General features: G+C 41.4%; 1 protein-coding gene across 1 annotated transcript in view; it reads left to right on the plus strand.

The window, feature by feature from the left end:
* LOC146407197 (olfactory receptor 1J4-like) overlaps positions 1 to 12620 on the plus strand; it is a 66926-nt gene extending 54306 nt beyond the window's left edge. The window contains exon 2 of the mRNA XM_084994990.1: positions 8976 to 12620. Coding sequence (XP_084851116.1) covers positions 9243 to 10184 — 942 coding nt within the window. The 5' untranslated portion in view covers positions 8976 to 9242 and the 3' untranslated portion in view covers positions 10185 to 12620. The remainder of the gene's footprint in view (positions 1 to 8975) is intronic.
* Positions 12621 to 13364: the final 744 nt, after the last annotated feature.

Below are 13364 nucleotides of genomic sequence, written 5' to 3' on the forward strand. Positions count from 1 at the left end.
TTTTCTGTGAGTTTAGGGAAACCAAGTACTGTAGTCTTGGAGGGCTCCTTCTATGCAAGAGCACCACTTTGTATTTTGTGTGGGGTTACTGTTTTTTTTAGCATGGAAGTTTGAATATCAGCTGTATCTTCAGTGTGAGCAGGCTGTTGTCCACAGCATGCTGAATGTGTTTCCAGGGAGAAGCAGGCAAAGCATAGGGCTGATAGTCAGTGCCTGGTTGCTGGGCTCTTAACAGCAGCAAGGCCCCTTAGGAATGTGATGCAGGCTACTCCTAGTTGCAGGGCCCTGGGAAGTGGTAATAGATTTATGGAGATTTACAAGGTGCCCAGAGCACTTGGGAGTGGCAGCAGCAGGGTGTATGGGTTCCCAGGGGGGCGAGAGCAACAACAGCAGTGTTCAATTGCAATGCCCTCCTCTGAGGTGACTGGAGTCACAAGTGCTGACTGTTCAGGGACCCCTAGGGGTAGTGAGCCATGCCTATGTCTGGTCAGTGATAACTGTGGTGGTTTGCCCCTGCCACCTGCAGACCATGCAAGAAGGCCCTGTCCCACTGGAGGTGCTGCATGAGGTGCTCCTATTTGTAGGGTCTTGGGAAGGGAAACTGATCGAGTGTCTGCATGCTTTCCAGAGCATTCATAGTGGCAGCTGCAGGGCAGGTATGTTCCCATGGGGGTTAGAGCAACAACGTGTGGTGTTTGGTTGCAGTGCCCCATTTTTTGGGCCAACCCCTGAGGTGACTGGGGCCACAGGTGGAGCCCACTCACAGGCCCCCAGTGGTATCAGGCCATACCTCCCTCTGGCCTCTGACAGGACCACCATGGTCCATCCCTGCTGTCTATAGATTATGCAAGAGGCACTGTGATGCACTTAGCCCCTCACTGCCCTTAGCCCACACAAGAGGTACCTGGCCACCTGTAGCCTGCACAAGCAGCACCCAGACTCCTGTAGCCTGAGCTAGTGGTTTCTTGCCACTTGTAGCCTGCACCAGAGGTGCCCCACCCTCTGAGAGCCTTTGTGCATGTGTGCAGGGAGATTCCTATGGTGGTCCACCTCTCCTCCTCTCACCCTCCCCAACAGTGGTTCCTTGCTTCCCCTGCAGGCCCAGACCTTCTCCTGGGTTCCATTTGCTGTAGCATTCCAGTCTTCAGCCCATAGCACACTGCTCCCCAACCCATAAATTCATACATATATAACTGCATCTTAGTCTCTCAGGCTGTTCCCACACAGCCAACCCTCTCCCAGGAACTGACCTCCGGAACCTAAGTCTCAGTTTCCAGCCCCCGCAAGAACATCTCAGGCTGTGGTGTCCAGGGCCATGGTGCAGAAGATCTGTGTGGTTCTCACTCTACTTTGCCCTCCTCAGTCCAGCTTCTGTGACTTTGAGGTCCCTCTGTCTGGCTGATCTCTCTGTCAGTTAGTTGGGTTCCCAGGATATGGGTTCCTTTTCCCTTTCACAGTCCCTCTCAGGAATGCTAGCCCCATCCTGATTCCTTTTGTCTCTCTCTCTCTTTTCTTTGTTCTACTCAGTTATGTCAAGGGTTTCTTGCCCTTTTTGGAGGTTTAACTTCTTTTGCCAGCATTCAGTAGATGTCCCTGTGAGTTTTACATGTAGATGTGTTGTTTTTTTTTTTATGTGTTTGTGGGAGAAGATTAACATGACATCTTACTCCTCTGCCATCTTCATCCACCAGGAAATGGAATTTCATAAGGTAATTTATCATATCAAGACATATAAAGCAGCTAGAAATAAATCTAAAAAAAATGTATATCTATAGTCAAAACTACAATATAACACTGAAAAAATATTACAGTTCCAAAAAGGGAAGGAATATACCATGTTCATAGATTGAAAGTTTTAATATTGGAAAAATGTCAGTTTCCCCAAATTAATCTATAAATTCATCCCAATGCCACTCAAAAGCTACCCCCCCATGAGTGTGTGTGTGTGTGTGTGTGTGTGTGTGTGTGCGTGTGTATCTGGTGAACATAGGTAAGTCATTCTAAAATTCATATGAAAATGCAAAATAGCAAGCCATTGCTTTCTGATTCCTCTTCTATGTCACTGGAACTAAAAATGATTCTGATTTAAATGTTTCCTTGCATCTTTGTAGTGTTTATCCTCCAACCTCAGGAGAAGTTGTCTTGCCATGTCTCCAACTTGCTAGCAATTTCTTGGTTTTTTCGTCTAATTATCATGGTATTGATATATCAGAATAATGTTACATTCTGTGTGATTTCCAGATTGTCTCATCAATTCAAATTATATATATATATATATATACACATATATATATATATACACACACACACACACATACACATATATATACCCACACACTATATATACTATATATATATGTGTGCATTTATGGGTACATACATGCATGTATGTGTGTATGCATGTATATAATAGGATATATCTGTATCTATATATATATATCTACCCCTCATTGGTTCTGTTCTCCATAGAACCCTTACTGGTAACCCCCTTATTACAAAAATTGGATCCATTTGGCTCCTTATGGTTCAAATTTGCCACTTGGACTGTAATTCTCATTGCTACTAGTGAGCTGAGTTTTATGATGGCACATCTTTCCATCAGTCTTACTTATAGAGGAAACAAGCATCACTCTCAAAAGTAAAAAATGAAAAAGATTCCACATATTAATGATCTCATATGATATTTATCTTTCTCTGCCTGAGTTACTTCACTTAATATGATAATTTCTAGGTCCATCCATGTTGCTACTAATGGCATTATTTCATTCTTTTATTTTTTTGTTTTTTTTTTGCCTTTTCTAGGGCTGCTTCCTGCAGCATATGGAGATTTCCAGGCTAGGGGTCTAATTGGAGCTACAGCCACTGGCCTATGCCAGAGCCACAGCAATGTGGGATCCGAGCCATGTCTGTGACCTACACCACAACTCATGGCAATGCCAGATCCTTAACCCACTGAGCAAGGCCAGGTATTGAACTTGCAACCTCATGGTTCCTAGTCGGATTTGTTAACCACTGTGCCATGAGGGGAACTCCTATTTCATTCTTTTTAATGGCTGAGTAATAGTCCATTGTAAGTATGTCCCACATCTTCTTTATTCAGTCCTCTGTTGATGAACATTTAGGTTGCTTCCATGTCTTGGCTATTATAAATATTGCTGTGACAAACTTTGGGGTGCATGTATCTTTTCAAATTATGGTTTTCTCTGGATATATGCCCAGGAGTGGGATTGTTGGATCATACGGTAGTTCTATATTTAGTTTTCAAAGGAATCTCCACACTGTTCTCCATAGTGGTTACATCAGCTTACATTCCCACCAAAAAATGATACAAAGGAACTTAGCAGAAGTTCCTGCCATGGCTCAGTGGTTAATGAATCTGACTAGGAACCATGAGGTTGTGGGTTTGATCCCTGGCCTCATTCAGTGGATTAAGGGTCCAGCATTGCCATGAGCTGTGGTATAGGTCATAGACATGGCTCTGATCCTGCATTGTTGTGGCCATGGTGTAGGCCAGTGGCTACAGCTCCGTTTAGACCCCTAACCTGGGAACTTCCATATGCTGTGGGAGTGGCCCTAGAAAAGGCAAAAAGCCAAAAAAAAAAAAAAAAAGAACTTAGCAAACAGAAGCAGACTCAAAGATTTTGAAAACAAATTTATGGTTGCTAAAGGAGATACGTGGTAGGGGGATATGTTGGGAGGTTGAGGTTGACACATCACACTACTATATAAAAATAGATAGATAACAAGGTCCTACTGTATACCACAGGGTAATCGACTCAATATTGTGTAATAACCTATGTGGGAAAATGATCTGAAAAGAAATAATGTATAACCTGAAACTCACACAACTTTGCAAGTCAACTATACTCCAATAACATTTATTAAAAAATCATCTATCTTGTGTGTATCAGTAAACTTGTGTGTGTGTGTGTTCTGGTATGCATATACCACAGTTTACCTATTTGATGGATGTTTGGGTTGTCTCCAGTTTGGGGTTACTATGAGTAAACTTGCCCTGAACATTTGTCTATGAAAAATGAAAATAAAAATCTTATTATGAGGTACCGCCACATACCAGTCAGAATTGCCATCATTAATAAGTTCACAAATAACTAATACTGGAACGGGTGTGGAGAAAAGGGAACCCTCCTACACTGTTGGTGGGAATGTAAATTGGTACAACCACTATGGAAAACAATATGGAGGTACCTCAGAAAACTAAATATAGCACTACCATAGGACACAGCAATCCCATTGTTGGGTATATATCTGGACAAAACTTTCATTGACTATGATGCATGCACCTGTATGTTCAGTGCAGCACTATTCACAATAGCCAAGACATGGAAACAACATAAATGTCCATCGACAAACTAATGGGTTAAGAAAATGTGGTATATATACACAATGGAATACTACTCAGCCATAAAAAGAACAAAATAATGTCATTTGCAGCAACATGGACAGAACAAGAACTCTCATACTGAGTGAAAAAAGTCAGAAAGAGACAGACAAATACTGTATGATATCACATATATCTGGAATCTAATATATAGCACAAACAAACCTTTCCACAGAAAAGAGACTCATGGACTAGGAGCAGAGACTTGTGGTTGCTAGAGTAGGATGAACTGGGAATCTGGGGTTAATAGATGCAGACTATTGTACTTAGAATGGATAAGCAATGAGATCCTGCTATATAGCACTGGGAATTCTATCTAGTCACTTGTGATGGAACATGATGTAAGAAAAATAATGTATTATGTATATGTGCCTGGGTCACTATGCTATACCATGGAAAACTGACAGAACCATGTAAAATAAGTATAATGGAAAAAATAAACATCATTTAAAAAACCCTGTGTTTCTATCTCCCATCCACAATCTGGTTTTCATTAGTTATCTTCATATTCTAAAATTAAATAAAGACTTGTGTTGATGTGTTATGCAGTGATGGTAACCAGAACAATGATTAAAGTGAATATTTCATTTGGCAAATTGATCAGGATATTCATCCCCTAGGCCAGCTGGTTTTCAGGAAACTGGCTGGCTTTAGTGCTTTATCATACAGTATCTCATTTAACCCTCACAATCACCTCATGAACAAAGTACTATTATCAGACCAGAGGAAATAGGACCTCCTAGAATTCCAGCCCCTTGCTTAGGGCACCCAATGAATAGGTGGGTCTCTGTCTAATGCCCTTGGGATCAATGTCACCACTCCACTGCTTTCTGAACAAGCCTCAGCCCTTGCTCTTCAGGAGTGGAGAGACCTGCAAATGTTCAAGTGCCATGGAAAATGTGCTCTAATGGAGGTGGGGCCCATGATGTGGGCATATGCAAGGGCCAGGATGTACCCTCTCTGGGCCATTCTGTGAAGTATGGAGAGGCTAGCTCCATGCTATGCTTCCTTCAGAAGCCAAGGTGATCCTGGTCACTTCTGCTTTCTAAGATGTCAATAGCAACATCAAGGGCACTTTCTCCTGGGACTCATGGCTTAGCCCTCTGGTCCCTTCACTGGTTACCTCTCAAGGGGAAGGGGGAGAATTGGGTAGTTAGGTCCTTCTCTCATCAGAGCTCAGGGCTGTTTTCCCATTGGTATTAATCTGGTTGGTGAGTGGGGATCTTCCTGCCCATTTTTCTGCTGCTCAGAAACAGGCATCAAACATTCAGAAAATCCTGAGGTCACGGAGAACTTCCTCTTGATCTTTGGTTCCTTGGATACCAATTTCTTGAATAGAAACTAAAGGCTCAGGAATCAGGCTTGAGCAAGGTGTCTGAGGTCAGCAAGGATCGTCACAGGTCAGAGGAAGATGAGGAACCATCGGTTAGTATTGGGCATGTATGTATATGTTTATGCAAGGAAGTGTAGGCACATATGTATTTTTGTATTTGTATAACAGGGTATTTAGTGGGTAACTGAATCACATAGTGACTCTCTTTATGTAGGAAGGGATTAGATTATGGAGGGCTGGAAAAATCTTGGCAGTGTGCGTATGTGTGTCTAGATGCATGTGGTCTTGTGGTTTATGTTTGTGTGCTGCATTTGACTGCACGATTGTGTGTATCTCTGTGTACATATAATATGTACTATTTTGTGTGGATTCTGCTTGTCTTGATGAATGGATGTGATGTTTTCTGTGTTGTGCATGTGTTTTACTAGGTGTGATGTTTATGTATCATGTTATGTGTAAATGTGTTTGAAAGTAACAAATTCTGATTCGTTTTTACCTAGTGTGAGTACAGGTCATAGAGGGAATGTGTGTTGGTCCAAGGTCTTTGCTTTTGTGTGTGGGACTAGATATGTGTTTTCTGTATAAACCACTCATGGGAGTTCCTGTTGTGGCACAGCAGGAATAAATCCGACTAGTATCCATGAGGATGTGGGTTCAATCCCTGGCCTCTCTCAGTGGGTTGGGGGTCCAGTATTGCCATGAGGTGTGGTGCAGGTCACAGATGTGGCTCAAATCCCATGTTGCTGTGTCTGTGGTATAAGCTGGTAGCTCCTATTCAACCCCTAGCCTGGGAACTTCCATGTGCTGTGGGTGCAGGACCAAAAAGAAAAAAATTAAAAATTAAAAAATGAAACACTCCCGCTCTATTGTAACCAAGAATGGGTATAGAAGAGAGGGAACTAGGACCATGATCAGGAAGTGTGTGTGTGTGTGTGTGTGAGAGAGAGAGAGAGAGAGAGAGAGAGAAAGAGGGAGAGAGAGAGAGAGATACACTCCCAGCTACATTTTCTCCTCTGTCTTATCTCCTTTTATTCCAGACAGAAATATGTAATTCTAAGCAGAGTCCTCAAACTAACTTTTAAGCCCTTTGTCCCTGTGATTTGAAGTCCCCATGGTGCTCTGAGGGTACTTTTTCCCACTGGCTTTCAAAAATACCCTATTTCTACTCAAGAATATGGTAGTGGTTAAGTGCTTAGGCTCTGGTGTCACACACATTTTGATTCACATCTCCTATTTTGATCATTCTTAGCTTTATGACTTTGGGCTCAACCTTTGTGAGGCTCAGAAGCCTGAACTGTCAAATGCAAGGAGAGTATTTAACCCAGTATATAAGCATTCACTAAGTTAGTGGTAACAGCATAATTATCCTTTAAATGCACAAGATTCTCAACTTGCTAGTCATTTCTTAACTGCTCAAGGCAGAGTGTTTTGTGCAGAGGCAGAGGACACACCACAAGAGTCCCTGTTGACCTCAGGCTGATTGCTTCCTTTTTTCCTCCCTGAGCATGTATCCAGCTGCCTCTTGCTCAGGGATGGCTTGCATCAGAATTCTATTCCTCCTGATCCAATCATTGAGTGTGAATATTTGGCTTGACACATAACTTCAGGATTCCCCTCCTGGAGATGCTGGAGTGCCAAGGAGAATTCTGATCCAGTAAATGCCAGTAAGCAGCCAAGTATCAGTGGGAGCTGTAAGTCACTGCCTTCCTCCTGGCCCCTACTGATGGAGATTACCTGTGTGACTGAGCCTCTCTGTTCCTGAAGATTCTCCTTGTATACATACCTCTGGCTTAGAGGGATGGTCTCTCAATGAGTTCTCTCTTACTCTGATTTAACACCCAGTGAAAGGGTTTCCAGGCCTGTAGTGCAACGACTCTCAGAAGTCCTATGCTTGTGATCAGGATCCATCAACATCTATGTGCTCTCCAGTATGTGATTTCATACCTGTTTTACCAACAGTAACATAAAAAAATCATTGGAATATATGCTTCATAGGCACTCAATACAAGTTTACTGATTAATGAAATTAAATGCATGTAAAAGTCTTTGGCAAATCGGAAAAGGTAACATCTAGATGACCATACATTCTGAATTGCCCAAGAAAATCTTACTGTAGGCCTGTCATTCTGGTATAATTATTGTATAACTTCTCCTTTTAGTCTTCAAAGCATCCTGTCTCAGATAATATAATATGGGACCATGATATGTAGAAGTATGAATGTTGGTAGATAATCAAGTGTGTGACTGGGGAAATTTTGAAGCCTTGAAACAATTGCAAGAAGTAGGGCCCAGGCTGTTCTGCCAAAGAAATGAAGGTCAGGACCAGTGGAACGGTGAAGAATAGAGTCTCTGATCATACTGATCTATTAGAATTATGAATGAATTAGACATTATTGCCTTTGTAACTTTGGATTAATTATATAACTCTCCTGAGATTTAGTTTCCTCAAACATAAACTTAACATTGTTAATGCCTGTGTCATAGTAGGAACTCATGTAATATGTGTTAATATCAATGTTAAGATAAATTTGGGGAATTAGTCATAGTTAATCAGGTGACTGTGAATTCTAATAGGTATCCCAAATCCTATATCAGCAACATATTCTTAGGTCTCTGGGAAGGTCCCTGGGAAAATTCCCAAGTCTCCCACATCATATGTGTGTTTATATATTAGAGAGAGAGAGAAAGGTGATGATAAGTGAAACTGCAGGGAGAGGGAGATGGAAAATAACAGAGTTGAGTGAAGTGAAGAAGGAAAAATCATGGTTCTCAGGGAAAAAATTCCCAGGGACCATGGTCTACATCTTTGCAGTTTCTCAGGGAATGTTAAAGTCTAGGAGGATAACAGTTTTCTTAGGCCAGCTACCACGTTTCTGTTCTATTGAGTTCAAGGAGTTTGATGCCAAATCTACCATTTTAACACATCCTGCTATAATTAGAGAAAGCATTTTTGAGTACATTCTGCATGCAGAAAACTGTTCTAAATGTATCACATGCATTCACCCCTTTAATCCCCCAACTTTCCGTAACAAGGTATAATATTATTCTCATTTTACGGAGGAGCCAGTGAGGTATCTAAAGTGCCCAAGGCTATGCAGGTAGTCACTTATGGAGGTTGGAATCCATCTTAAGCCTTTGGCTCCAAAGCCCCAGCTCTTAATCAGTACTCCATCTGTGCCCATAGAATGAAAGCTCCAAGAAGGAAGGGGATGGATATTTTATTTTCTGTTCTGTTGCCAGGGCCAAGAACAACAACTGGAACATGGGTGAATAAATGAAGACATTTACACTCATGTCCTTTGAAGGAAATTCTCTTTGGCCCCTCAAAATCTGATGCACTCTGGGACCAGAATGGAGCAGGCTGAAAATTGGAACAGAAAATTTGTCTCAATTTTGACACAGTCTCCAGGACAAAAAAAGGCACATGGCTATAATGTACACATCATACCATATCTCAGTCTCTGCTATTTTTTTATGCCATTTATTCCCAGCTGAGTCAAGTACAGCATGAGGAGGGAGAACCAGAGCAGCGTGTCCGAGTTCCTCCTCCTGGGTCTCCCCATCCAGCCAGAGCAGCAGGCTGTGTTCTTTGCCCTGTTCCTGGGCATGTACCTGACCACGGTGCTGGGGAACCTGCTTACCATCCTGCTCATCAGGCTGGATCCTCGCCTCCACACCCCCATGTACTTCTTCCTCAGCCACTTGGCCTTCTCTGATGTCTCTTTCTCATGTGTCACCCTCCCAAAAATGCTCCTAAACATGCAGACACAGCAACAATCCATCTCCTATGTGGGGTGCATTACTCAGATGTATTTTTTCTTACTTTTCATTTGTCTTGACAATTTCCTTCTTGCGGTGATGGCCTATGACAGGTATGTGGCCATTTGTCAGCCTCTCCACTACAGAACCATCATGAGGGATGGCTTTTGTGTCTTACTGGTGGTTGGATCCTGGTTCTTCTCTTGTGTCCACGCACTGTTGCACACTCTCCTTCTGTCCCGCCTGTCCTTCTGTGCTGACAATGCCATCCCCCACTTCTTTTGTGACTTTACTGCTGTTTTGAAGATGACTTGCTCAGACACCTCCATCAATGAATTAGTTATCTTTATTGAGGGGGGCCTGCTTACCTCCTTGCCACTGAGTGCTATTTTGGGCTCATATGTTCGTATTGGGGCCAGCATCCTTAGGGTCCCCTCCATGAAGAGAATCTGCAAAGCCTTGTCCACCTGTGGCTCCCACCTCTTTGTGGTGTTTTTGTACTATGGGACTATTGCCATGACTTACTTCTTCCCTTCATCATACAATTCCAAAGTCAAAGGCATTATTGCTTCAGTTATTTATACTGTGGTGGCACCCATGTTAAACCCCTTCATCTATAGCCTGAGGAACAGAGACATGAAATTGGCTCTGGGGATACTTTATAGGAGGGCAATTATTTTTGCCAAGTAAGAGCTACCCACTCATGTTTTTAATTTTCTGAGGGATGCTTGCAGAGACATGTCCTTGAAAAATTGTACAGGCAACTGTGTAGATTGAAAATGGCCAATGCTTTGCAGCCTTTCCTTGCAAGTGTGGAGTTTACTTCCCTACCCACTGAATCTGGGTGGGACTTGTGTCTTAAAAATTTTGACTAGAAGATTCAGTGAAAGTGATGTGGTGAGAGTTCCAAGCCTAGGTAGACTGTGTTCCTGCTGCTCTCAGAACTTTGTGACCACCATGTGAACTAGTCCAGGATGGGCTGTGTGAAGCCCTAGTTCCACATGATGAACCAAGCTGCTCCAGCAAACAATCACCAGCTCCAAGATGAGCTGGCAGCTGATTGCAGAGGCATGAGTGGGCCCTTGCCGAGATCATCTGAAGCCAAACCAAAAGCACCATCCACCTGAGCACAGTTCCAGCCCCAATTGCCAGCACATGGAAATGTCAAACAACGAAGGGGTTGTTGTGTAAGTCATGAAGTTTTGGGATGGTTTGTTATGCATCAAAAGCTAACTGATACATTGACTGCCCTTGTCTCTGGTACCCTCTGTCTTTCCTTGATTTTAATGGCCCCTCCCCCCTTTTAGTCTTCTGCTTGGATTGTTTTAGTCCCTGCCTATTTTTCTAGAGCCCACCGACTTTCAAACCTCTAGGTCATGACCTCCATGACCTATTGCCTTAGCTTTAGGTACATCTGTTATCCCTCACTAGTCTCTATTAACACTTGGAATCTGGCATTGCCAGAAACTCTAACTTTTGTGAAGTCAATATCCTACGAAGAAATAATTAATATGTGTTTCCTCTTTAAGAAGAGAAACCATGTTAGACTATGATTAGAGGTCTGAATACTATTGCATTTTGTATCATTTACACATTCTTACTTCTTAGTTTACTGAACCCAAGTTAAAAAGATAAGAATTCTCATATGTGGTATGTTCCTTTTTTAAAAACTATGATTCCTTACAGTTTAGTTAGTATCTAGGTTGGTGGAATATTGTTTTTGATAAATAAAAAGTCCTCAAAGTGGCTAAGGTGTTTAATGATAATCCATGTTATATATCTACCTATGTAATTAAGATAGCAAGAAACTTTTTTGTTTCTTTGTTCCTCATCTATCATTTTCTGTAGCTGTAGAAAGTAAATGTTACTTAAAGTTATGATGTTGAGATTATTTGCATTTTTAATGCAGTTGCTAGTTATATGTTGTATCTGATTGTTTCCTAAAATCTAAATATATTGCAAAGTTTTTGGCTTTATTATTCATTCTTAAGCTTGTTTCTGCCTGTGACAAAAATCCAGTGGAGAAGCATACATCATTGAACCCCATTTCCAAATTCTCTTTTGCAATGTAGGATGTATTTCCAATTGGATCCTTCTTTGTGAGGATGGCCTACTTATGCCTGCTTAATTTTAGATTATTAAAATTAGTTATCTTTCACTTCACACACACACAGCAAGAACTGATTTTCAGAAAAGACAATGCTAAATGTATATATAAATAATTCCTTCTGACAAGCATTTATTATGTGTCTACTGAGTTTATGGAAATTTGTAGAAGTGAACAAATGAGACAAAAATATTTTTCCTTTGTAGAGTATATCAGTAGGGAGAGAATAAAAATAAACACAATATGCATGTAAATGTCATGGTGTTTAATTGCTATAAAAAGCAGCAGTGTGAAGACATCAGGAATGAGGGGGGTAGGTTGCAATTTTAAGTAGTGTGGTGAGGATTGGTCTCTTCGAGAAGGTGATATTTGAAAGAATTGAAGGCACCAAGGAACAGAGCCATAGGGATATTTGCAGGAAAATGATTCCAGGGCCAGGAAACAGCAACTGCAAAACTCCAAGATGTGACATTGTCAGTTATGTTCCAGGAAATAAATAAGCAGGTGTGATGGGAGGGGGGAGGGGAGAAGAGCAGTGTGAATCATTTCACCACCAACAGGGAATGAGGTTCCTAAATCTTTACAATTTGAATCTTACTGTGAATTATGTGTGTAGCCCTTGGTAGCTCTTCATCAGAAGAGGAACATGATTCAGCTTTAGAGGGGGTGACACTGACTGCCTGTAGAGAAGGGGGCTTGGTGGAAGCAGAAAGACCATCTAGGAGCTCTAGCAACTGTGCCATTCAAAGATTGATAAGCTAGGAGAATAATAGCAGAGGAAGTAGTCAGTATTTGGAGAAAATTGTATTTGGTTTTAAGTCTGAACCAACAAGAGTTCCTGATGCATTGAGAGAAATGTGAGAGAAAAGATAGAAGTCAAGGATTCCTATATTTTGATTTGAACCAATGGAGCTGTCACTAACTACAGTGGTCATGAAATAAATGGTGTCTGCCTGTGTGAGCAGCTGAGGGTGATGAGTCTGTAAACAACAATGTGAAAATACCCAGTGTTTAGTGAAGATTTACAAAATGCCAGGCAATATTCTAAGTGCATTATGTGAAGTAATTTATACAGTCATTTCAACTACTTTATGTTTGGGGGGGTTGACTGTTAGTCATACTGAGTAATTTTTTTTCTTTGGCTGCAGCCATGACATAAATAAGTTCCTACGTCAGGGATTGGACCTTCACCACAGCAGTGACAATGCCGGACCCTTAACTGCCAGGCCACCGGGCAACTCCTTCATACTGAAAAATTATTTTTTTATTTTTTATAATTATTTATTTATTTTTATTTTTAATTTATTTTTTATTGTTATTTTCCCCAACGCACTTTTTTTCCCACTGTACAGCATGGGGACCCAGTTACATGTACATGTACACATAATTTTTTCTCCCATTGTTGTGGTGCATTGTAAGTATTTAGACCCAGTTTTCAGTTCAACACAGCAGGATCTCAGTGTAAATCTATTCCATGAGCAATAGTTTGCATCCATTTACCCCAAGCGCCCAATCCCTCACACTCCCTCCCCCTCCCCACAAGTCTATTCTTCAAGTCCAGGATTTTCTTTTCTGTGGAGACGTTCATTAGAGCCGTATATTAAATTCCATATATAAGTGGTATTTGTCTTTCTCTTTCTGACTTGTTTCACTCAGTATGAGAGTCTCTAGTTCCATCCATGTTGCTGCAAATGGCATTATGTCATTCTTTTTTATTGCTGAGTAGTATTCCATTTGTATATATACCACATCTTCCTAATCCA

Source organism: Sus scrofa, chromosome 1, assembly GCF_054392235.1.
Source record: "Sus scrofa isolate SSC_HxYL_T2T_F1_AM1 chromosome 1, Sscrofa_HxYL_maternal_Yorkshire_Landrace_v2.0, whole genome shotgun sequence".
NCBI classification, from domain to species: Eukaryota; Metazoa; Chordata; class Mammalia; order Artiodactyla; family Suidae; genus Sus; species Sus scrofa.